The 26,355-nt window shown below is 43.6% G+C and overlaps 1 protein-coding gene and 2 long non-coding RNA genes across 4 annotated transcripts; 1 reads left to right on the top strand and 2 right to left on the bottom strand.

Annotated features, from left to right (window-relative positions):
* The first annotated feature begins 109 nt into the window (after positions 1 to 109).
* Positions 110 to 7,929, top strand: LOC138772923 (uncharacterized). Of its 2 annotated transcripts, XM_069953708.1 has the most exons (8): positions 110 to 195; positions 805 to 901; positions 1,235 to 1,546; positions 3,010 to 3,279; positions 4,624 to 4,929; positions 5,902 to 6,177; positions 6,444 to 6,590; positions 7,769 to 7,929. In XM_069953708.1, the coding sequence occupies exons 2-8, from the start codon at positions 835 to 837 to the stop codon at positions 7,825 to 7,827; spliced, it is 1,437 nt and encodes a 478-aa protein (XP_069809809.1). In that variant the 5' UTR covers positions 110 to 195; positions 805 to 834; the 3' UTR covers positions 7,828 to 7,929. The 2 variants fall into 2 exon arrangements, with proteins under 2 accessions (XP_069809809.1, XP_069809810.1); XM_069953709.1 differs by lacking the exon at positions 110 to 195 and having other exon boundaries at positions 712 to 901.
* A 2,360-nt stretch (positions 7,930 to 10,289) lies between these two features.
* LOC138772925 (uncharacterized) lies at positions 10,290 to 17,343 on the bottom strand. Its single transcript, XR_011359851.1, has 4 exons — positions 17,221 to 17,343; positions 13,555 to 13,583; positions 13,270 to 13,373; positions 10,290 to 10,439 (listed from the first exon to the last, which is right to left on the bottom strand). It is a non-coding gene; the product is annotated as an uncharacterized lncRNA (long non-coding RNA).
* A 1,745-nt stretch (positions 17,344 to 19,088) lies between these two features.
* LOC138772924 (uncharacterized) lies at positions 19,089 to 25,268 on the bottom strand. Its single transcript, XR_011359850.1, has 4 exons — positions 25,158 to 25,268; positions 22,687 to 22,715; positions 21,608 to 21,713; positions 19,089 to 19,248 (listed from the first exon to the last, which is right to left on the bottom strand). It is a non-coding gene; the product is annotated as an uncharacterized lncRNA (long non-coding RNA).
* Positions 25,269 to 26,355: the final 1,087 nt, after the last annotated feature.

Here is a 26,355-nt window from a genome sequence, read left to right as displayed (position 1 = left end):
GTAAAAGTAACTCAACAAGTAATGGACCCTCCCTCCCTTCCCTTATTATTTTTTCAGGACTTAAGAACAGGAATAATTTCTATGCCAGGAAATAACCCTGCAGCGGACCCTCTACACTAGGTGTAACACCACATCTTCTCTCCTCCGCTGGTCATACACATCTCCAAGGTGCAACAGGAGAAGACGAGTCCTCAGGTAATCTACTAATCTAGAGTAACTCTGCAGGGAGGACTCTGAGCTCAGTAACTTCATGGTTACAGGCGCACGGGGAGAGCTAGGGATTGCATGGATCGTGTACAGAAGCTGCTCCTCTTCTATTGTACTGTATATGTATATGCCTAAGAGAACTAATGCTGCAAGAATCATACATCCAGTATCTATATGGGCAGGATAAAGGGCAGTCTATTTTTAAAGGATATGTTCACCATTGAGCAGCACTGTTGTTTATACATGGATGTAACTTACATGATTTTTTTACCTTGTTACATCCCGTATTATACTCCAGAGCTGCAGTCACTATTCTGCTGTTGGAGTCGATCTTAATGGAGTGTTCTGTTAATGGTTCCTAGTGTATACGGGCACCCTCTGTACTTTACCATAGTCTTAGATGAGTGTAGAAAATGTATGCCAAGATCCCAGTAGACTGATCTAAGACCTGGTACCTGAGATTTGTCTGATGTTGATGCCGATCCTGTCCTCACCTATAGTCCCTCATTGTACAGTGCTGACCCTCCTCTAGTCCCCGTCCAGACATTGTTTTCCATGCTCCATTACTGATTGTTTCTCTTTATCTTCTCTCTGTAGTTTGTTGTCTACACATCAGAAACATCCAGAATGGTTTGGAGGCAAATAATTCCACTTCTCCTGCTGACCGTCCTCCATGGAGAACACTGTGCTGGAGGTAAGTATACATATGTAGAATGGACTTCTTATGAACGTTGGTGGAGCTATAGGAGGTGGGGAGGCTGGGGTCACAGGTGGTGTCAGGTGTCTGAGCGGACCATAAGGAGACAACAACACAAGACATGGACAGTCGTGGTGGTGTTGAGAAGCTGTGGTAATAGAATTGCCGATCTAAAGAGTTGGAAGAAATCATAAGGTTAAGGCATCATTGACTTATGGAGAACACCACCATGGATCTTTGTATATGATTGTGTATGTCTGTAACATCATGAGCCAAAAGTGACATCAATTACTTGGACATTATTCTCTCGTCTCCTTTTCTCTTTTCTAGTATTAGGCACAAGATGCAGCGAGGAGACTTGTCGATGTGGGGAGAACGTGACCATTACATGCACCCTGTCCAATCCACTGAGGGAGATCACGTTACAACATCATCATAAACCTTTGTTCCATATTGATCTGCTCCAGGAGAAGAAGGAGGGAAAGATAGAGGATAACAAGCTTTCCATTGAATGGACGGAGGACAAGGTGAAGGTGACCATCCTCAAGGTCATGTTTTCTGATGCACTAGAATATATTCTATGGATGGACGCACATACGTCAATAGGATATGACCCGGAACACATCAGGATTAAGGTTTTCGGTAAGAACATTTTTTATGCTTTTTCTATTAGCTCCCAAAAAAGCTCTGCTGTTTGACATTTGCACGAGCCATATCCTATTTTAGACAGGGGTGCAACTAGAAAGTTCTGGGCCACCAAGCCATCTTGTCAAAGCCCAAAAGCTTTTAGGATAAGGGCACACTTTGTAACAGCCACAGGCCGCGGCACGTATTTCCCCCTGCAGCCGCGTTATCCCCCCCCCCCCTCCCCATCTCCTAGGGAGCACTCACACCTCTGCTTGAATTTAAAGGGACAGTGCATCCCTGATTGGTTTGCACCAAATCACCTTTCACCCTATAAATACTTGTCCTGCCCTTGTTTTGTTTGAAGCCTCTGCATGCTTCCCTTAGTGTGTGGTCCCAGCTCTCCGTTGTTCCTGCCCGTTGTTGCTGCTTGTTGTTCCTGCCCATGGTTCCTACCCTTGGTTCTTGCCGTCTTCGGTTCCCATCGTGTGTCCTGCTCTGTTTCTGCTACCTGCAGTTCCAACCGTGAGTCCTGCTGTGTTCCTGCCTGCCTATGTGTCTCCAGCTGCACCACACCTGCCACTGTTAGCAAGCCCAGCCAGCGGTAGTGACTTGGGGGTCGCCTGCCTTAGACTTTGCTCCCTGGTGCAGCTTACATCATCGCTAGCGGCGGTACAGTGGATCCATGACCTTAGTCATTACACACTTGTTTGCCAAGTTGGAGATTAAAAGAAAAAAGTTTCGGGCTGCCAAGCCATCTTTGACACACCTGCTGGCCATGTTGGAAAAATAAACCAATGAACACAAAAAAAACTACGTCCGTGAAAGTACAAAAATGAATGCACACCTCAAATCAGACACTCAAATTATGTCAGACCTCAGATCAATCTCCTAAGAACTATTATGACCCCAGACCTGGGATTCGGATCCCAGATGCGGCTAAATTAATTAATACCCAAGTAAAAATGGATTGAAAGCCACACCAGTGGTTTAAATTACCTTACCTTACCTCTAAGTGGATCAGTCCCCAGATCAGACCCCAGACCCAGCCATTCAATCAATTACCCTTGATCAAATTCCAAAAACGAATTCAGACCCCAGGCCACTAAAGTGGTCAGACCCTAGATCAGACTATGAAAGTAAACTTTGACCCCAGAGCAGACTCCTAAATAAACCAGAATTAATCAGTCCCCAGATCAGACCCCAGACCCTTTTAATCAGACCCCAAAATTGATTCCAATCCCAGAAAATGTAATTAATCAGATCCCAAAAAATAAGTTAGACCACAGACAAAACCCCACTATTTACTTTCTGTTCCCGATTTCTCTTCCTAACTTTCCGGCACCAAGGCTCCACATTGTACACAGGGAATGGTTCCCTAATGTGGGAAACCAGCAGGAGCGGGGCTTCCCCATTACTGGCACTACCCGGTGCATGTTATCTCATATGTTGTGTATTTATCTCTCTCTTCTCCCCGCCAGGTATATGTGAACCGGAGATTACTGAAAACAGTGAAACTAAAGAGCTAGAATGTACAGCAGAGAGTGAAGAACCTGCATCGATCGTCTGGATGGATGGTCATAGAAAACTGTACCAGGCGACCAGAACAGAGGAACCTGAGGAGCTAACTACTGGATTTAGGTTAAGGTCCTCTCTAAAACTGACGGAGGAGATCGGGGATACTAAGATATGCTGCTCTGTCTCGATAGATGGTAGATATACACAGGAGTCCTGTACCACAATTGCTCCAGGTAATTACACTGTAACATTGCAACATACTGTTTGGTGGTATATACTGCCTTTGTATATACTGTCATCCATTTCCAATATACAGATATAGATATTTATAATAAATATATACAGTAATACCTCTGTTCTCGAACTCAATCGGTTCTGGAAGGCTGTTCCAGAACCGAGCAGTTTGAGAACCGAGCTATGTGTTTCCATAGGGAATAATAGAAATGTCTTAAATTGGTCTTTACACCCCATGGGTCATGTGCAGTGCACCCGGCCCACAGAATGTAAAGATTTTCAGGAAGCGTTGCATCTTGCACCGCTGCTTTCTGTAAAGGAGTGGGGAATGTGTTCCCCGCAGCAGAGGCAGAGAGAGAGGCAGGAGCGGGTGGCTGTTTGAACTGGCTGCGCCACCCTTGCTTATCCACGCTGCGGGGAGCAGCTTCTCTAGCCTGCCCCAGCTGCCTGAGCCCTTCTTCGAGCCGCCAGGTGCTCCTGTATCTCTCTCTCTGCCTTGGATATGGGGAACACCTGTTTACAGTGGGGATTTCCCTCAGGCGCCCATTACTAGAATTTGGCACTGCCCGGCGGGCACTGGGAGGGAATGGCAGTGGCCTGGTGATGGGTCCCAGGAGGTCAGGAAGATGGAGATGAGTCCTCAGTTGGGGAGAGGTAGCAGCAATGGCCAGTGTATCCTCTGACCGGCAGCTGCCAGCCCAGCGAGCAGTGGCCATACGGGGCGTGAGGAGGGTGGGCGGTGGGCTGGAGAAGGGTCCAGGAACTGTTCACCGCAGCAGGCACGGCAACTTCAAATAGCCACCCGTTCCTGTCTCTCTGCCTCTGCTGTAGGGAACACCAGTTTAGAGCAGGGATTCCCCTCATAATGAGGGGAATCTCGGCTCCTGTAACGTTACCTAAGTCTTCCCAAACACCTCAAAAACTGTCAGGTGTGCAGTCATCTCCCCAGATTTTTCTCAGATACCAAACAATGTTCGAGTACCGAAAAAAAAACTTTTATTTGAATACCGAAGTGTCTGAAAACCAAAGTATTTGGGATCCAAGGTACAGTATTACTGTATGTACAGTACAAATTAAGAAGAATAGTCATATCAAATTCACATAAGATGAGTAGCGGCCCATCCCTGGTCACACATTGTCCATTTGCTTTCATCCAGTAGATCTTTTCCAACACAAGAGCCGCCATGAGGATTTGTGGTTTGGGATTTAGTAGAAATGAGAAGCTTAGGGAATCAATTGGGAATCAGTGATTGTTGTGCCTGGTTGTGAATGTTTTCAGATGTGTCTCTATGTTGAGGTCACTTGAGGTCTATTAATGTTTTTCTCTTTCTTCCCTTTTCTAGTATTCGACCCCAAATGCAGTAAGGAGACTTGTCAATGTGGGGAGAATGTGACCATCACGTGTACTCCGACCCACCCACTTGAGGAAATCACCCTAACATATCACAGTAAACCTTTGCTCAGTAGTGATTTGCTTAAGAAGGTGGAAAGCATAGAGAATAAAAAATATTCCATTGAGTGGAGGGAAGACAAGGTGAAGGTGACCATCTCCAACGTCACGTTCTCTGATGCAATGAAATATAATCTAAGGATGGTACCAAAAGGAGCAAAAGGATATTACAATGAACCCATCAAAATCAATGTTTCCGGTAAGAATATTTTTTTTTTCTTCCTTGTATTAATAGGAATTTGTCAATTGCCCCATGTGGTGGTGAATACTTTTGGGATTCAAAGATCCCTTCATCAGACAAGTTTAAATATTCATTGGTAAACTTTTAAGATGAAGGGATCTTTGAATCCCGAAAGTTTAGAGGATAGACTTAGGACTTGGAAAGTCTCTAAGATTAGTGACTTTAGACAATATTATCTGGGTGGACTACCTAGGTCACTGTCCGATATATATGGTACTCTGTTGTAATGTGGTTTTGAGTTTGAGATGAGTACAAAGACTAGCACATCCAGATGTACAGGTCCAAGGTGGATCCCTGAGAGGGACTGATCTTCAACATTAGCTGATAGCTCCAGCAGTAGGGCACACAGGCAAGAAACACTTCTCCAACCGCTGACCAGGTAACTCTACAACATGCAGGACTTGAGTGTTGGGAATGACTCCCTCAGTGTGGACAGGCTTGGTTCCCTCGGGCGGTAGTCACACCACTTGTGGTTTAGCAGGCCATATCTTGGCTCCCAGGAAGCCGTACATCAGAGGTACAGCAGCTCTATTTCAAGCTCTGGCTGGAGGGCTGGACCCCACGTAAGATACTCTCTGGCTCTGGATACAAATGGATAAGACACTGGCAGTAAACTGGAACATACTTGACCCTCACTTTTACTGCTGGTGTGATCACTCATTGGTGGAGGAGACCTGAGGTAACATGGTACAGGTCTTGTCAAAACAGGAGGGACACAAAGGCTGGGCCCTGATAGCCCAGACAATAGAGACAGATAATCTAGCTGGGCTACTACATATATGTATACATTTATTCTGATTCAGCAGCAGAACAAATAAATTCAGACTCCAAACCATTGGAAAAAGAAGGAGATCCAGCATGTGGATTACTGGCACTATCCATGTGCACATTGTCTAATATGTTGGGTATGTATTTCTCTCTTCTCCTCAGGTATATGTGAACCAACGATTACCAAAAACCATGAAACAAACGAACTAGAATGTACAGCAGAGAGTGAAGAACCTGCATCCATAGTCTGGATGGATGATCATAGAAAACTCTACAAGGCGACCAGAACAGAGAAACCTGAGGAGCTTAATGGTGGTTATAAGTCAAGGTCTTCTTTGAAGCTGACGGGGGAGATCGGGAGTACGATATACTGTTCTGTCTCATACCCTATAGATGGTGGATATACACAGAAGGAGTCCAGCCTCCCAATTACATTAGGTAAATAGCTCTATATTCTATGTTCTATGACATGAGTTTTATCATGAGTAATACCGTATCTTGGATGGTGCCCACATGGTGCCGAACATTGGCTAAATCATATAACCACATCCCGCCACCATACTGTATACTTACAGCACCGTAATCACCAATGCCATATACTGGCGGTGCAAATATTACCATACCAAAATAATCATACCGATCAGTACTTAAGAATACAAAGAAGTGCACAAAGAGGACTTTAACATTGTAACCTTTACTTATAGCGAGAGATGGTGCCAAAGATGTTGAACCTCCAAGGGATGACAACAGAAACCTCACTCTCCCCATATTCCTCACTCTTCTGGCCGTTGCTTTAGTCGCTGCTGCTTTCGGTTACCTGCTAAAAAGGAGAAGTAGGATCATTATCAGAGGTAAATTATTTTTGTATTTAACATAATCCACTAAAAAACTTCATTAAATAAAAAAACACTAGTCCGCAATTCTTGTAATTACATCTCGGTGGGATTTACGACCGTCATCAGAGTGATCTCTGATGTCGGTCAAGGGCAACAGATGTTAGGTGCACATAGCCCCAGCACATTCCTGATGTGTGAAGGGCTGTTTAATGCTTTTATTTTTTGGTCTAGGAGGCTATTAAGGCATCACTTTTTGCAACAGGATTTGTACTTTTTATTGCGTATATGCGACTTTTTGATCACTTTTTATTAAAATTTTCTTCTTTATTAAAATGTCACGTGATAAAAAAAACAGCAATTTTGCAGTCTGGTTTTGTTGGTTTTTTTGTACTTACGCTGTTTACTGTGCGAGATCAGGAATGTGATGATTAAATAGTTCAGGCGATTCCGCACAAGGCAATAGCAAATGTTTGTTCTTTTTTTTTTTTTTTGGAAAGTAGGAAAAATTGAGTGATTTAAACTTTTAATATGGGGTGGGCTTTATCGATTATTTTAAAAAGCTTTATTTTTATTTTTTTACACACTTTATAGTCCCACTAGGGAACTCCTATGAGCAATACCATGATAGCTTATAGGAATTAATGCAGTACATATGTACTGCATTGATCTATGTTATTGGCGCTTGATTAGTAGGGGCTGAGGAAAGCAGACTCTAGCGATTGCTGAGATTGGTCCGGTATCGGATCATCGCTTAGGCCCAGGCTGGTAAGTATGACAGATCGACAATCTCATTGTTGGAAGCCAATCTGGCCACTGGACCACCATGGATAGCTATTTAATGTCATATAAATGGTAATTAGCCGCGGCGGCTGATTAGTACAGCCGGGAGTGGCACAGTACCGAGAGGGCTCACATCATCAGTCCTCTCTGTAGCCCCTTAAAGAGTTAAAGGGGTCGACAATTAGACCTTCCCAGTGATCAGCTTAGGGTCAGACTAATAGCACCCACAGTAAACGGCTGATTTCGCCATGAGAAGCCATGGACAACCAAACATTTGTTCTGCAGTTGCCAAAAATTTTTACAATAAGCCCCTTTTATGAGTTCTGAGTCTAGGAGATAATATTCTGTGTCTACCATAGGATCATCGGTTACCTCCTGCTTGCCTAATGGTTTCTTCCTTTCTTTCTCAACAGAGGCCCCTGAAGAACAGAACACAGAAGAGCCACCATTGGTGCCGCCCAAAACTGTATAATGGAGAATACAAGTACAAACACTAAGAAAGAGTTTCATAAGACTCATTGGGGGAGATTTATCAAACATGGTGTAAAGTGAAACTGGCTCAGTCGCCCCTAGCAACCAATCAGATTCCACCTTTCATTCCTCACAGACTCTTTGGAAAATGAAAGGTGGAATCTGATTGGTTGCTAGGGGCAACTGAGCCAGTTTTAATTTACACCATGTTTGATAAATCTCCCTCATTATGCCTCAAAATCCAAAGCCTGTTTAACACTGGACTGGATATAGTATTGTTGGTAACCCTACATGGTGTAATGTAAGTGGCCACCTTTGTGCACCCTCTTTAGTGTCATGATTTTAGATCTAGGAGTCCTTCCTCCTCCATATCTCCCAACATACCCGAATATAAATAGCAGCCATGTAGCAGACCTTTCCATCTGACTATTGGGGGCTCGTCCGGGATCGGGGAAAAAAAATACTGCATCTGGGAAAAGAAGTATCATCTTGGTCTATGGGCCAAGTGTGATATTCCAGAGTTTTTTCTTTCCATTCAGGTGAATAGAGCAGTCCTGAAAAACTGAAACCCATGGTCACTAGTGGTGGTGTTGTGGCACAACCCCAATGATTGAACTTATTTTCAGGTTTATACTTTGTATTCTATACAGTATCAGTACGTCATGGAGCAGTTTTATAAAACTGAAGCCACATAAAATATGTTGTGCAATGTACCACTTTCCTTTGTGAAAAAATTATTTTTATACCACCTGTCTGGCGCCAATTTTTTTAAACCACTGCCAAGGTCCCGGGATCTACGTCAGTTTCTCTATATGCAACCAGGGTCTCCCGTTGCAATGGAGCCCAACATCCCCAGTGTAAAGATATCTCCTCCCCTGAATCATGTCTGGACGTGCTGAAGCAGAGCCAGACTTGATTCAGAAGGCTGCAAGTCACCCAGGGGTGGAGCTAATGGTACATTGGGCCCGCCTCCAGGGCACCGGGCGACCCTGTTTGCATATAGAGAAAATAGTGCAGATGGCAGGAAACAGGCGGTGGTTTGTAAAAATGGACAGTGCCACCAGGATCAATGCAACAAAAAGGTCATATAAAAATATTTTTTTTTACTAAGGGAAGTGGTACATTTGCTTTAAAAAAAATGGGAGAAAAATATATTTTAATGTCAAATGCAGTGAATAAATATTAACCCCTTCCTATCAGCTGACATACACATACATCCAATGTCACGTCCCAGTGTTTGGAGCGGCCCAGGAGCTGGGCTCAGTGCACACATGGCAGATGACTGGGTCAATGATCGATAGGGGGTGTCAACTGTGCATAAAAAATATATATATATATTTATATATCTCAGACATGTATATAATGAATAATCATACACATGTATATTTTTCATATATTTTTGTACTATTCTGAATGTGAATTCAATAAACAAACTACTTCACGTATTTTCAGTTTTTCTTCAAAAATTCTTAAACATAAATTGTTAAAAAATTCGCTGTCAATCTATAAACCCTTTCAGGACCGGTCCAGAAATGTCCTTAAAGGGGTAGTTCACCTATTCCTCAGTGTGACCCCATGGATCTGAAAACAACAAAACGACAAAGAACAAATAATGAGTGAAGAAGAAGCGGCTTCTGAGAATGACATCACACACGGACTATACTGTCCCATTCATTACTCGGTGGGGCCCTCTTGTGGCCTTTTCTAGTATTTCTGTGACTCCTTTCAGTGAATACCTGGATTCAGGAGAACATACATCTTTGATCTCATGCCGCCATTTTCAAGCATTTATTACACATGAACCTGATTTTTTTTTTTTCAGATTATGTAGGAAGCAGTCTGTATGGAGAGGTACAGTATATGTGGAGGGGGCATAAGAGCAGTCTGTATGTAGGGGGTATGGTATATGGGGAAGGGGAATAAGAGCCGTCTAAGAGAAAGGGGACAAAAGGAGTCATATGTAAGAAAAGAGCGGTCTGTGATGGGGGGGGGGGGGGATTCTGCTGTAAGATGGCGCCATAAGGAAAAAGATAGTGGCATGGAGAGCAGCCTGTGTATGGTACTGGGGGACAAGAGGAGCACTCTGCATGAAAAAATGGGGGGTGTGGGGAGCAGGTTAGGAGATGGGAGATTATCCCAGCACCCCCCACCCCTCCATCTCTGTCTCTGGTTGAATTTAGGGGTGCACCCCTGGGTATCGCCTCACTCTGTGATGCTCTGTGTTATGTGTAGTGCGGCCAAGTCAGACTGTATTGGAAACTCGACTTATAAAAATATGGTTCTATGTACCATCTATTGGTATTGCAACAAGGCTTCAATAAAGTGAATGTGGCTGCAATACCACACACAACCTGTAGGCTGGTGTGGAGCTGTTTAGCTAAAAAAAAAAAAAAAAAAAAGCTATTTATCCACACATTTGGGTGACACCTTTTATCCAAATCAACACAAAACTTGATGCAGTGATCTATTCCATTCTACTTTATTGGTTGTGAGACATGGGGGGAAGGGAAATCATGGAGAAAGAATATGATGGGTCAGGAGAGAAGAGGAAACAAATCATCAGAGGGGAAATCCATCCTGAGGCCTGTCCTGGTCAGGAAGCCATTGTGGGGGCTGGAAGACAAAAAGATGATTGAGAAATTGTTTAACCCCTTTATGTCACAGCACTTTTTCCCTTTTGTATTTTTGCTCTTTCCCTCATCGTGTTTAACCCCTTCAGGACCAGAGCTCATTTTTAAAATCCGACCTGTCTCACTTTATGCGATCATAGCTACGTGATGCTATAACTTATCTTACTGTTTCTGAGAATATTTTTTTTTGGGGGGGGGGGACATTTTGTACTTTAAGTTAGTGGTGAATTTTGTACGCTATCCATTTAAAAATAAAATTGTGAAAAGTACAAATTTTTCATGAAAAAAAGCCAAATTAGCATTTTTAGCATTAACAATTTTTCTGCGGACACCGTGCAGGTTTAACCGTGTGATAATTTTATTGCCAGTGTCGTTACGCACACGGCGCTACTACGTATGTGTATTTTTATTTTCATTTTTTCTACATTTGTTGTATTGGGGCTATGGGGATTGTGTGTGTATTTTACTTTATTTATATATATATATATATTTTTTTTGTGTGTGTGTTTATTTTAAAGGGGTTATCCAGTGTGGGGGCTATTTTTAGATCTGGCCGGGGAGGAGGTGGCTGAAAGAAAAGACGTCCACTCGCCTACCCGGTTCCCAGCCGCTTCCGGGTGTCTGACGCAGGCCCAAGACGTGACGTCTCAGGTCCACTCAGCCACTCAGCCTCCTTCACTGACCCCCCCCCCCATCCATTTACTTCTATTTAAAAAAAAGCCCCACTCTTCCAGTACTTATCAGCTGCTGTATGTCCTGGAGGAAATGGAGTATTCTCTCCAGTCTGACACAGAGCTCTCTGCTGCCACCTCTGTCCATGTCAGGAACTGTCCACAGCAGGAGAGGTTTTCTATGGGGATTTGCTGCTGCTCTGGACAGTTCCTGACATGGACAAAGGTGGCAGCAGAGAGCACTGTGTCAGACTGGAAAGAATGCACCACTTCCTGCAGGACATTGAGCAGCTGATAAGTACTGGAAGACTGGATATTTTTTACTGGAAGTAAATTACAAATCTCTGACACTTTTTAGCACCAGTTGATTGGAAAGATTTTTTTTGTGAACTACCCCGTTAACCCCTAGACGACTAAGGACGTACCAGTACACCCTGGAAGCCTTTGCCCAGACGACCCTGAGCGTACCAGTACGTCCTTTCCTATGGCATAGCAGTGATCAGTGTAAAAATCAAAGTATTGTATGTAAAAGTCCCCCAAAGGGACTTAAAATGTGTTAAAAAAAAGTAAAAATCACTAATACACTACCCCAAAGCCCCTTCCCCAATAAAAGTCTAAATCACCCCCCTTTCCCATTATATAAATAAAACATATAAAAACTAATAAATAAATAAACATATAATATACCGTAGCGTGCGTAATTGTCCGATCTATAAAAATATAACAAGCGTCATTGTGACCGGTGAACGGCGTACACGAAAAGAGGGAAAAAAGTGCGCGGATTACCGATTTTATGTTACATTACATATTAAAAAAATAATTTAAAAAAAGTGATCGAAACATCCGATCTTCACAAATATGGTATTAATAAAAGCTAGAGATCATGGCGGAAAAAATGACACCCCATACAGCCCCATAGGTGAAAAAATAAAACCGTTATAAGTGTCACAATAGGCCGATTTTATTAATATTTAATTGCCAAAAAAAAAGGATTTCATAAAAAAAATACATATATAACATTAGAGAATCTGTGTAACCTGCATATGGTTGTGTTCAGACTGACCTATAGAATAATAGTGTCATGTCGCTGTTACCATATAGTGCATTACGTAGACACAGGAACCCCCCAAACGTTACCATATTGCATTCTTTTTTACAATTTCACCTATTTATATCTTCATAAATAATATATTTGGAATTCCATCATACATGTTATGGTAAAATGAATGACGCCATTACAAAGTACAACTATTCCTGTAACAAACAAGCACTTACATGGCTTGTAGATAGAAAACTGAGAGTGCTAGAGCTCTTAGAAGGGGGGGAGGGGAAAATGTGGTTTTGGGGTGTGGTCACATTGTGAGTGGGGTTTAGGGGCGTGGCCTCATTGTGAGTGTGGTTTAGCGGCGTGGTCTCATTGTTAGTGTTGTTAAGGGGTGTGGTCTCATTGTAGGTGTGTTTTAGGGGCGTGGTTTCATTGTGAGTGGTGTTTAGGAATGTGGTCTCATTATGAGTGTGGTTTAGCGGCGTGGTCTCATTGTTAGTGTTGTTAAGGGGTGTGGTCTCATTGTAGGTGTGTTTTAGGGGCGTGGTTTCATTGTGAGTGTTGTTTAGGGGCGTGGTCTCCTTGTGAGTGTGATTTAGGGGCGTGGTCTCATTGTGAGTGTGGTTAAGGGGTGTGGTCTCATTGTGGGTGTGATTTATTGGTGTGGTTACATGGCAAGCTGTGCTGCCAACAAGTGACGATTGAGCTAAGCGATCGGCTGATGATGATTACCGCTTCTTGTTCATCCGCTGATTGTTGGGTCCATCATACTCTTAGGGTGCCTTGACACAGAGAGACTTTTGAAGCCAAAGCCAGGAATGGATCTGAGAAGAGAAGAAATCTCAGTCTTTCCTTTATGACCTGTTCTCTGTTTATAGTCTGCTCCTGGCTTTGGCTTCAAAAATCTGTCAGATAAATCTCTCCGTGTAAAGGCCTCCTTAGTCCATAATCACCCCATGTAATACAGCCCAGAGTGGTTAAATGGCCAGGATTAGATCTCCAGTGTTAGGAAGGGGTTAATAACCACAGTCTATAGGTTTGCCTCGATATGTATAGATCCCATTCTATTAGGTGACAGATGAAAGTTCAGACGTTACCTGCGGGAAAACCGACTTCAGTTTGAAAGTCCATTGAAAATGGGGCCGCCGGCCATATTTAATTTTGTAGGATAGGTGCTCATAACTGGTTTAGGGATTATCGGCTGTGAATACATGAACAAGAGATTAGATACCATCATCATCATCATCATCATCATCATCATTTAATCAGATAAGGGATAGCAGAGCTGAGGTTTCCAGATGTAGCAGTGCTGAGTAACACGGATAAGGAACCCCCGGGTGCTATGTGTGATGTATAGACAGGAGTGATGATGTCACACTTACATCACAGTCGGAGTCCCCCAAAGCAGCAACTGCAAAACAGAAAACAAAGTGTCATTGAGCCGTGATCTCATGGTTATAATACATCAACTATCAAGTAATGGAGATACAGACGTATTCCTGGTGGTCTACAGCAGTGATGGGATTATTGCCAGTGTCCCTGGTGGTCTACAGCAGTGATGGGATTATTGCCAGTGTCCCTGGTGGTCTACAGCAGTGATGGGATTATTGCCAGTGTTCCTGGTGGTCTACAGCAGTGATGGGATTATTGCCAGTGTCCCTGGTGGTCTACAGCAGTGATGGGATTATTGCCAGTGTTATTGGTGGTCTACAGCAGTGATGGGATTATTGCCAGTGTCCCTGGTGGTCTACAGCAGTGATGGGATTATTGCCAGTGTCCCTGGTGGTCTACAGCAGTGATGGGATTATTGCCAGTGTTCCTGGTGGTCTACAGCAGTGATGGGATTATTGCCAGTGTCCCTGGTGGTCTACAGCAGTGATGGGATTATTGCCAGTGTCCCTGGTGGTCTACAGCAGTGATGGGATTATTGCCAGTGTCCCTGGTGGTCTACAGCAGTGATGGGATTATTGCCAGTGTTATTGGTGGTCTACAGCAGTGATGGGATTATTGCCAGTGTTATTGGTGGTCTACAGCAGTGATGGGATTATTGCCAGTATTCCTGGTGGTCTACAGCAGTGATGGGATTATTGCCAGTGTCCCTGGTGGTCTACAGCAGTGGAGGGGATTGTTTTTACAACGAGGGACTTGGTCAAGCACAATAGTTAATTTACTGATTTACTTTTTTTCCATCCATAGGTTACAGATAAAAAAAAAAAAATCTTCACAAATGTGTGTGCTTCAAGCATGTGTGCCTCCAAACACGTATATATTGTCATTATCCCTGGTGGTCTTGAGTAGGGATGATCAAACCTCAGGATTTTGCAGGTTCAATCGAACTCAAACTCGTTCTCGAACCTTCCGCATTTGATTTCCGATGCCTTCCCGGTCCGTGGGGAAGGAGGAGGCAGCCCGAGTGCCGCCTAGAATTCCAGGATACAGGCTAGGTAATAGACTGTATCCCGGAATTCAACTCAGACTGTCTCCTCCCTCCCCACGGACCGGGAAGGCATCGAAAATCAAATGCGGAAGGTTCGAGAACGAGTTCGAGTTCGATCGAACCTGCAAAATCCCGAGGTTCGATCATCTCTAGTCTTGAGCAATGATGGGTATACTGTCAGTATCCCTGGTTGTCTAGAGCAGTGAGGGGTATATTGCTAGTATCCCTGGTTGTCTAGACCAGTGAAGCAGTTAATATCAGTATTCCAGGTGATCTAGAACAGCAAGAGGCTACTGTCAGTATCCACAAAGAAGGTTTTGGTCCAGCACTGTAGTAAACGATTGTTATCCCAACCACAGATTACAGATCATACACACTTGTGCTAGCAACAAGACCAATAAGCTGTAAAAGGACATCAGAGACAGAATTGTAGACCTGCACAAGGCTGGGATGGGCTACAGGACAATAGGGATTATATACAATAGAAGAAAAAAATGGGCTTAGTTCATGAAAATACAAGTATTTTTTATTATATATAATAGGTACCAATACATAAAAAACTTTTTCAATACTAAATGAAGTTAAAAAGTATGACCACAGTAAAAACAGATATAAAACAAGTGTCTGCAATAAAGTATATCAACCACAACAGTTTTCCTATATGGGAATGTATATACAAGGTGCTTTAAATCTCGTAATGCTCTAGTACTGCCTCAGTTTCAATGAACACATAGGCAACAACAACCAAATGGCCATTATAACATTTAGAACTTATTGCACCTACCCATATTGTCAGACACCGCATAAAAATTACTTTCATGAACTATTTTCATGAACTAAGCCCATTTTTTTCTTCTATTGTATATAATTTTAGTTTGGGTAGTTTCAAATGATAGAGTGACATCTGGTGGTGGAGGCTGGTACTACAACCCATATTTTAAGATCATTTTATTTCACATCTATCACAAACCAGTGTGTGTAAAGGACAATAGGGATGCAGCTTGGTGAAGAGGCAACAACTATCGACACAATTACTGAAAAATGGAGTAAACACAAGATGACTGTCAATCTTTCTTGGTCTGGGGCTCCATGCAAAATCTCGCCTCATGGGGTAAGGATGATTCTGAAAAAGGTCAAGAATCAGCCCAGAACTACACGGGAGGACCTGGTCACTAACCTGAAAAGAGCTGGGACCACAGTCTCAGAATTAACGCTAGTAACACTACGCTGTCATGGATTATAATCCTGCAGGATACACAAGGTCCCCCTGCTCACACCTGGCCAAGCCCATTTGAGGTTCACAAATGACCATCTGGACGATCCAGAAGAGGCATGGGAGAAGGTTGTGTGATAAGAGGTCAAAATCAATCTTTTTGGTATAAACTTCTCTCTCTGTGTTTGGAGGAAGAAGAAGGATGATGAGTACAACCCCAAGAACACAGACCTAACTGTGAAACATGGGGAAGGGGGGTGGAAAGATCATACTTTCGGGGGGAATTCTGCAAAGGGGACAGGACTAGAGTAGATCGATCCTCGAAAAATCCTACGTTCGATGGAACCTAAACATTCCCGAATCTTCTGCATTAGATTGCTGATGCCTTCCTGGTCTGCAGGGAAGGAGGAGAGTGCCCGGGTACCACCTGGATTCCGGGATTCAGCCTATTACCTAGGCTATTACCGAGGCTAAATCCTGGAATTCCAGGTGGTCCCCGGGCAGTCTCCTCCTTCCGCATGGACCGTGAAGACATCAGCAATCTAATGCGGAAGGTTCGGGAATGTTTAGGTTCCATCGAACGTAGGATTTTTCGAGAATCGATCTACTCTAGACAGGACAACTGCACTGTATTGGAGGGAGGATGGATAGGGCCATATATTGTGAGATTTTGGCCAACAACCTCCTTTCCTCATTAAGAGCATTGTAGATGGGTCGGTCTTCCAGCATGACAATGACCCGAAACACACAGCCAGGACAACTAAGGAACGGCTCCGTGAGAAGCATATCAAGGTCCTGGGGCGGCCTAGCCAGTCTCCACACCTGAACCCAACAGCAAATATTTTGAAGGAGATGAAACTCAATGTTGCCCATCAACAGCCCCGAAACCTAGAAGATCTGGAGAAGATGTGTATAGAGGAGGGGGACACAATCCCTGCTGCAGGGTCTGCAAACCCGGTCAAGAAGAGAGATGATCGAACATTGGGAATTTTCAGGTTCGTTCAAACTCGAATGGAATGGAATGGAAAACCAATAGTTCGAGTTCGAACGAACCTAAAAATTCCCGATGTTCGATCATCTCTAGTCAAGAACTCCAGGAAATGTCCGACCCCTGCAACTGCAAACAAAGGTTTCTGCACCAAATAGGAACGTCTGTTCTTCTATTGGATCGAATCCTTATTTCATGGAATAAAATGCAGAAGTTACTCAGTTAAGTTAAAACAATTGATTATCCCCAATTCTTTATAGATTCTGTCTATATGATAAATATTACACCCCTCTCCATCCTTTGTAGGTGGGAAATCTGATTTGAATTTGCCGAGACTGCCGTAAAAATAGGGACAGTCCCAACACATTCAGGACTGTCTGCACCTCCGGTTGTAGAAGGGGCTCACTTACCAAACAAGCAGATGAAGACCACGAGGAGGAGAAGGATGACCGTCTTCATGGTGGAGATGACTGGGTTTAAGCCTTTGCCCAATATTACTCAGTTTAAGCCGATCTCCCTGACCCTGCCCCCGGTGACAGTAAGTATTGGCAGGTGGTAGAGGAAGCGACTTACTTCATCGCCCCTTGTTTAGCACTTGGCAAAGAGTGAAAGATTCCAGTATTATACTCTCATGATGACTGATTCATTTTATCCAATTAACTTCCTTCTCTGAGGACATTATCCATCATAACTAATAAGAATGATTCCTTTATATAGCACCAACATACTCCTTGTATATCAAGCTGTATACATGGGAAGATACTTGATAGGGAAATAGTTTTTTTTTTTTTTTTTTTTTTTGTTTTCCAAGCTCAAGTGTGATAAAGTCTGGACTGAGCTGCAGCATGCATGCCTCCTCCCTCCCCCACCCCTTACTGTTCTGCATAGTCTAAATGCTTCAAGCCAAGCCTTGGAGAACAAGTATCCAAATGTCTCAAATTCTATGTGATACAATGTTGCAATATTAAAACCACTGATAAAAACGACAAAAAATATATGTACAAATCCCACAATAGATGGTAACCATAGAGCTTAGAAAAAAACAAACAAACAAGCACTGCAATGTCTGCCAAGGTCCATGCACCATACATAGCAGTTGCTATAAAGGCTTCTGCATGGGGGACACTTGGATGTGAGGGTAAGTGGCCACGATCATGACCTACCTGTGTCGATGTCACTAGTAGAGGAGGGCTGGCCTAACTAACGTCACTTAGGCTAGCCCCCCTCTACTACGTCGTCAGATGACTCACAGTTTGTTCAGCTCCAATTGGCTCCAAAGCCGTGTCTCATGTCCTGTATTCATCCTGGATGTGGGGTGTTCAGTTAGAAAATTTTCCCAGTTGGTGACACTCCTCACCAGCCCCACCATTCCATACTGGCTTCCAAAGCCCTGCGTGACTGATTGACTCTCCTACGTGTTTCAGTGAATACATTCACCTTCATCAGGGGTGAATTCGACTCAGGTTATCCAGGTTTTTATTTCTTGTACTCTCTCCCTTATAACACTTAGATAACAGATTAATTCCTACACTATGTTATTAGATGCCTGTTGTTAATTGGCGTTTAGCAAATTACCAGTGTCAACATTAATGAGCCATAGTCCTCAGTGATGGAAGCCATGATGCTACGGTTTTTGACAGCTGAGGCCACTGACTTTGCTCCAAATGAAAGCCGAATGGAACTCAAACTAATATAAATTGGGGAGCAAGCTTAAACTATGCTGTTACTTCCGAGACAAGCTTGTCTTGGGTGCAGTAAAGTAAAATCCTATGTATGCCTCTGCCATAGTCTTCTATTTCATATGTCAGGGAGGGTATAAAGCAGCACTCTGGGTAACTGTGATGTTCTGTGTTATGTGTAGTGCAGGGACTTTAGATTGGATTATAAGTAGTATTCACCAAAGAGAGGGAATGCCCGCCATTCATCGCCTCCCTCTGGCCTGCACTGGAGGAAACACTGGGGAAAAAAACACCTTTTAAAAATTAAAAAAAATCCCATAAGGCTGTGTTAACATGCTGTAGCGCCCCCTTGTAGCCACAACTACATTTGGTTCTCAAAAAGAGAGGATTTAGCTGCACAATTTTTCTACAAAGACAATGTATTGGAATGGTTGCATCTATGATTTTGCAGCTCGGCTTCATTGAAGTAAATGTGGCTGAGATGCAGTACCACACACAACCTGTAGATTAGTGTGGTGCTGTTTCGCTAATCCTGGAAAACCTCTTTAGCCGCACATTTGACTAACACCTTTTATCCAAATGAACACAGAAGACTAGGCCCGGATCTACTCCATTTTATTTATTGGCTGTGAGACATGGAGGGAAGGGAAATCATGGAGAGAGAATATGATGGGTCAGGAGAGAAGAGGAAACAAATCATCAGATTGGAGATCCATCCTGAGGACTCGGCCTGTCCTGGTCAGGAAGCCATTGTGGGGTCTGGAAGACAAAAAATGAAGATAAATATTTATTCGGAACATATGTGGTCACATTGTAAGTAGAATGTAGGGGTGTGGTCACATTGTAAGTGGGATGTAGGGGTGTGGTCACATTGTAAGTAGAATGTAGGGGTGTGGTCACATTATGAGTGTGATGGTGTGGTTGGGGGGTGTGGTCACATTGTAAGTGGGTTGTAGGGGTGTGGTCACATTATGAGTGTGATGGTGTGGTTGGGGGGTGTGGTCAGGATCAGTCAGTTTTGAAGACAATGATTAGCGTTTGATGTTTTTTTAAGGTAATTTTTTGTGTTACTATAGTTTCACTAGTTAATTAGTAAACGTAAATGTAACATCCCCTGGGGTATATAGTGTGATATCACTAGCTTTTCACAACTACTCGATTTAGTGACACTATCAGTCAGTATATACTGGCAGGGCCGCTTTAACCAGAGGGCAAATGGTGCACGTGCACCAGGCCCATTGGTTAAAGGGGCCCACCCTGAGCAGGGCCGGCCTTTGCTCTGTGCGACCAGTGCGGTCGCACAGGGCTCCGGCCGACAGCCTGTGAGAGGGGGCGCCATCGGGATGGGTAAGTAGTTAATCTACTTACCCATCCATGGTGCCCCTGGCAGCGCTCATACTTACAGGCAGCAGCAGTGGCACTGACGGATAGAGCCATTGGCTTCCTCCCTAGCAGTCACTCTTGTGGCCGCAGGCAGTGCTTTGCCTGTGGTCACAAGAGGCTGCTCTCCCATTGTGGTGTCGGTGCTCAAGTGACGCCGCTGAGCACCGACAACGCAAGGGCGGAGAGAGGCCTCTTGTGACTGCTGGCAAAGCACTGGCTGCGGCCACAAGGGTGAAGCGATGAGAACAAAAAAAGGGGACACGCGGACTCAGGTGAGGTATATACTACTGGGGGCAGCACAATGGGGTCTATATACTACTGGGGCCAGCACCTAGTGGTCTATACTACTGGGGGCAGCACAATGGGGTCTATATACTACTGGGGCCAGCACCTAGTGGTCTATACTACTGGGGGCAGCACAATGGGGTCTATATACTACTGGGGGCAGCAACTAGTGGTCTATACTACTAGGGGCTGCACACAGCTTTCTATACTACTGGGGGCAGCACACAGGGGGTCTATACTACATTGGGGCTGCACAGAGGTCCCTATATTATATAGGGACCTTATTACTATATTGGGCCACAGAGCATACATAATTATTAATTGGGAGCACAGAGGGGTCTAACTACTATAAAGGGTCACAGAGGGGGGTAACTACTATATAGGGGCAAAGAGGGTAACTACTATATAGTGGCACAGAGGGGGGTAACTACTATATAGGGGTACAGGGGACCTTACTACTGTATGTGCCGGAGCCTAAAATGTTTCTCTGGCAGATTCTGGAGAGAAGATTCACAGCCGGGGGAAGACTTCAAGGTGGCCCAGGCTGGAAGGAGTGAAAGAAAAGGTGAAAGACTCTGATCAGAGAAGACGCCCCCTGTGAGTAAATGGATGTAACTGCACTGTGTTATAGGGTCTGTAGTGATAGTGGTCATGGTATGGCGGTATTATGTAATGGTATCATTGGTGATTTCTTTATAAAGTTATAAGGTAACTACCTTATGTATTGGGGCTCTTAATACAGTGTGGGGGCACTTTCGGGGCATTATACTGTATGTGGAGCTCTAATTCTGATAACGCTGGGTTGGGGAGGGGGGGCAAAAAGGGAAGGGGCCCTCTATTGAGGGCTGTGAACCGTGCCCACCAATGTATTAAAACAGCCCTGTATACTAGGGCCAATACTATTGGAAACATGTCCGGTGCCCAGGGCAGCACCTTGCAGAAGAGTAGATGGGGCGTCTCCAGGTTTAGTGCCGGGGGCAACAGTTGCTGGATATACGGCCTTGCCTGGCAGTGCTGGTGTAATTTGCACTTGGGCCACATTCATTGTCTGTTTTAGTCCCTTTGCTGTATGTTGACAGAAGGGACACGGCCTCGCCAATAGGGGAGTGGCTTCGGCAAAAAAGGGGTGTGGGTTATGACACAACCAGGATTATCTCCCATCCCGTCCACTGATTCATTGTCTGTGTCTGTTGTAGTTAAAGGGGGTATCCAGGATTAGAAAAAACACGGATACTTTCTTGCAAAAACCAGCGCCACCCTTGTAACCAGGTCATGTGTGGTATTACAATTCAGCACCATTAATATCAATAAAGCTGAGCTGCAAAACCCCCACACCGAACCTGAGGACAGAAGACGGGCCAGATGGATTGTACATCAGGACCCCAGGACAGTTTACCTTGATTTTTAAAGGACACATTCTAATGTATTACATAAAAAATTGAGATTTTACCTGCACAGAGAAGGAAACTTTAAGTTAAAAGTCCATTGAAAATGGGGCTGCCAACCAGATTGAACTTTGTAGGATAGACGCTCTCAACTGGTTTGGGGATTATTGTCTGTAAATACATAAACAAGACATTAGAAACAATCATCATCATCATTATTATCACCATCATCATCATCACCATCATCATCATTATTATCAACATCATCATCACCATCATCATCATTATTATCACCATCATCATCATTATTATCATCACAATCACCACCATCACTCTAACATTTTCCTATTAAATAAATAAAAATCTTCAAAACTGAAAAAAAAAAATGCTATTGTGGGAAAGCTTGGTGACATCCAATACTGCAATGTAATATACTGTATGCAATTAGGTTAACACTGATTGTACATATACAGGCGGGGGTGGGATGGGATAACCTTAGCAGAGCAAAGCTTCCCAGATGTAGCAGTGCTGTGTTTGAATGCTGACACTGCACCCCCGCAAGCTACATCCCTGAGTTCACTTGCAAATCCTGCTCTGCTACATCTTTGTGTTCCCTGATAGATAAGACGTGTTTGCACATGGCTAAGCATTGTCACCTCCCACCATCCATAACTGTGTGGTATGTGCCCAGTATATACATATATGATGATGTCACACCCCCATAGCTGTGTGGTATGTGCCCAGTATATACATATATGATGATGTCACACCCCCATAGCTGTGTGGTATGTGCCCAGTATATACATATATGATGATGTCACACCCCCATAGCTGTGTGGTATGTTCCCAGTATATACATATATGATGATGTCACACCCCCATAGCTGTGTGGTATGTTCCCAGTATATACATATATGATGATGTCACACCCCCATAGCTGTGTGGTATGTGCCCAGTATATACATATATGATGATGTCACACCCCCATAGCTGTGTGGTATGTGCCCAGTATATACATATATGATGATGTCACACCCCCATAGCTGTGTGGTATGTGCCAGTATATACATATATGATGATGTCACACCCCCATAGCTGTGTGGTATGTGCCCAGTATATACATATATGATGATGTCACACTTACATCACTTTCGGAGTCCCCCAAAACAGCAACTGCAAAATGGAAAATAAAGTGTCATTATTATAAAAGTCTCATAGTTATAATACATCAAGTCACATCTATTATCTATCTATCTATCTATCTATTATGTATCTCCTATCTATCTATCTATCTATCTATCTATCTATCTATCTATCTATCTCCTATCTATCTATCTATCTATCTATCTATCTATCTATCTATCTATCTATCTATCTCCTATCTATCTATCTATCTATCTATTATCTATCTCCTATCTATCTATCATCTATCTATCTATCTATCTATCTATCTATCTATCTATCTATCTCCTATCTATCTATCTATCTCCTATCTATCTCCTATCTATCTATCTCCTATCTATCTATCTATCTATCTATCTCCTATCTATCTATCTATCTATCTATCTATCTCCTATCTTTCTATCTATCTATCTATCTATCTATCTATCTATCTATCTATCTATCATTTGTCAGTATCCCTGGTGGTCTAGAACAGTTAAAGGATTACCATTAGTATCCCTTGTGATCGACAGCAATGAAAGGGTTACTATTAGCATGCTCATTGGTCCAGAGCAGTGATAGTATTACTGTCAGTATCCCTGGTGGTCTGGAGCAGTGACTGGGTTACTGTCAGCAGCCCTTGTGGTCTAAAGCAGTGACTTGCTTTATGTCAGTATTCCTTAAGATCTAGAGCAGTGACCAGGTTTCTGTCAGTATTCCTGGTGGTCTAGAGTGGGGTGCTCGACTGGTCTCTTACTAGGTTGTCCCTGGTGACACTACTTCTGGGGTGGTTGGTCGATGGTATAGTACAACTCAGCCGGTGATGGTACTGTCCTGACGCCAGTGCTAACTCAGCACACAGGTGTCAGTACCGCCACCCAAAGAAAGGGGAGAATAACCCAATAAGTGTGTAGCCAGTATGTGTAGGTGCTGGTGCAATGATCACTGAATCCCAGTAAAATAAATATAATGGCTTTACTAATAGTCTCTTGTAATACAGGATAGCTTTTCAATAAGTGACTTCTGTGATACAGACTTGAGGTCACTGAATCTGTGCTGGAAGATGCTTTAGGTGCTGAGGTAGAATAGCAGTGCTTGTTTAGTTTAGTGTTGAGGGGAGTTTGTCGGGAGAGCCAGTACCCAGTGTAGTAGTGTCATCTGCCGGAATTTGAGAAGAGAGTACTGAAGAGAAGACGACTTTAGGGAAGAATACTTGTGCCCGTGTTTTAAACCACCTTCTGCCCTCCACTGTCGGAGTACCCGTCCTACGAGGGCAACACAAGCCCCAGACTATCCAGGTCTGTTCCTCTGCCTTAGGATACACAGCAGAGGTTCACAGCATGACATAGGGTGATCGCTGACCTCCTTTAGGGGTTTAACACTGCATAGTGTCTCTGTAGTTATAGCTTGGAAGTGAAAAGTCTCTGAGTTCTCCATATACGTGTGTTTGACTACAAACACACTGGACTGTCTCGAACAGGGAACCTGGCAGAGCCAGGCCCTGGCTAAGTACAGCAGCGGTGCCTGGTCTGTGTGTGTCCTGCTACTCAAAAGAATCAGAAGGAAACTAACTAACTAACTGACTGACTGACGCTATTCTTCGTCTCTCCATTAGACTACTTCCTACAGGGTGTTTAAGGGTCCCTGTGAGTGGTGGAGAACAGAGTGTGCACAGAAAGGAGAACAGGGATAGGTGGAGAAAAAGAAAAAAGCATCTCCACTGATCCACAGAATCACATAACAAAAACAGTAACCCTATAATGACTACAGATGTGCAATACATACAAAGTTTTACATAGAACACTGACATTTTCTCCCATTATTTAAACCCCAGACCTACAATACAGACCCCTTATCAGCCCTCAGACCATTACCCCAGATTGACAATGTGAAATCCAAATCCAAACTTTAGACCCTAGATCAGACCCCTCTGGATAAGATCCCTATGGATCAGACTCCTTTAGAGCAGACCCTTCTAGATCAGACCCCATTGGATAAGATTCCTATAGATCAGACCCCTCTGGATCAGACCCCTCTAGATCAGACCCCACTGCATAAGATTCCTATAAGTCAGACCCCTCTGGTTCAGACCTCTCTAGATCAGACCCCTCTAGATCAGACCCCACTGGATAAGATTCCTATAGATCAGACCCCTCTGGATCAGACCCCTCTGGAAAAGACCCCTCAAGGGTGCATTCACATGTACAAGATCTGCTGCAGATTTGATGGCGCAGATTTGAAGTTCCAGATTCAAGGCAAAGCAAATCTGGGCAATCAAATCTGCTGCAGATCCTGTATGTGTGAACGCACCCTTAGATCAGACACCTCTGGAGCTCACATGTAGAGTAGGATGCAACAAAACAATAAACTAGATGATTTATATGTTTGGATGTTCGGTGTCTCTGCCAGGACGGTTTCCACTAATTGTAGAGAAACAATAACATAGTCACTTACCGAACAAGCAGACAAAGACCACGAGGAGGAGAAGGACGAGCGTCTTCATGATGGAGGTGATGGGTTTCTGCCCCAGGTGATGGCGTACAAGAAGTATTGGCAGCGACTGACATCACCCGCCCTTGTTTAGCACTTGGCAAAGATTCAGTGTAATAAGCTCCGGTGATTCATTGTATCAGAATCACTTCCTTCTCAGAACAATAATTCCTTTATATAGCGGCAGCATATTCCACAGCACTGTACACAGATCACAGTATGCTGCTGCAGGGAGGGAGGAAACCCAGAACTAACCACTGACTACTGATCACCAACACTAACCACTGATCACCAACACTAACCACTGATCACCTACACTGAACACTGATCACCAACACTAACCACTGACTACTGATCACCAACACTAACCACTGATCACCTACACTGAACACTGATCACCAACACTAACCACTGACTACTGATCACCAACACTAACCACTGATCACCTACACTGAACACTGATCACCAACACTAATCACTGATCACCTACACTGAACACTGATCACCTACACTGAACACTGATCACCAACACTAACCACTGACTACTGATCACCAACACTAACCACTGATCACCTACACTGAACACTGATCACCAACACTAACCACTGACTACTGATCACCAACACTCATCACTGATCACAGATCACCAACACTAATCACTGATCACTAATGGTGGTTTTACACGGAACGATTTATCGTTCGAATTTGCACGATAACGATCAAATTCGAACGATAATCGTACGTGTAAATGCAGCAAACGATTAAGCAACGAGCGAGAAATCGTTCATTTTGATCTTTCAACATGTTCTCAAATCATCGTTGATCGTTCGCAAAAAATTCGCAGATCGTTCCGTGTAAACATTCTTTCAACGATTTCACCTATGTGTGAGATAGGCTTAAGCGATCGCATAATGATTTTTCCGTACGATGTATCGTTCCGTCTAAACGCTGATCGTTATAAAAAAACATTGTTCATTCAAAATCGTTAATCGTGCGATTGGGCGAATTATCGCTCCGTGTAAAACCACCATAACACTAACCACTGATCACTGATAACCAACACTAACCACCGATCACCTACACTAACCACTATTCACTGATCACCTACACTAACCACTAACACTGACCACTAGGCCACAGTATATACCTTGCCACAGCTTTA

Source organism: Dendropsophus ebraccatus, chromosome 14 (assembly GCF_027789765.1).
Source record: "Dendropsophus ebraccatus isolate aDenEbr1 chromosome 14, aDenEbr1.pat, whole genome shotgun sequence".
In the NCBI taxonomy this organism is placed as follows: domain Eukaryota; kingdom Metazoa; phylum Chordata; class Amphibia; order Anura; family Hylidae; genus Dendropsophus; species Dendropsophus ebraccatus.
The sequence above is the reverse complement of the archived record's forward strand: the minus strand, read 5'-3'. Positions and strand labels throughout refer to the sequence as shown.

Excerpts from the sequence above, each read along its gene's own strand:
- LOC138772923 (XM_069953708.1), top strand. The coding sequence starts at position 835 with ATGGTTTGGAGGCAAATAATTCCACTTCTCCTGCTGACCGTCCTCCAT. Across the intron at positions 6,178-6,443 it reads CAGCCTCCCAATTACATTAG|CGAGAGATGGTGCCAAAGAT; the intron begins GTAAATAGCTCT and ends CTTTACTTATAG. Across the intron at positions 6,591-7,768 it reads AAGTAGGATCATTATCAGAG|AGGCCCCTGAAGAACAGAAC; the intron begins GTAAATTATTTT and ends CTTTCTCAACAG.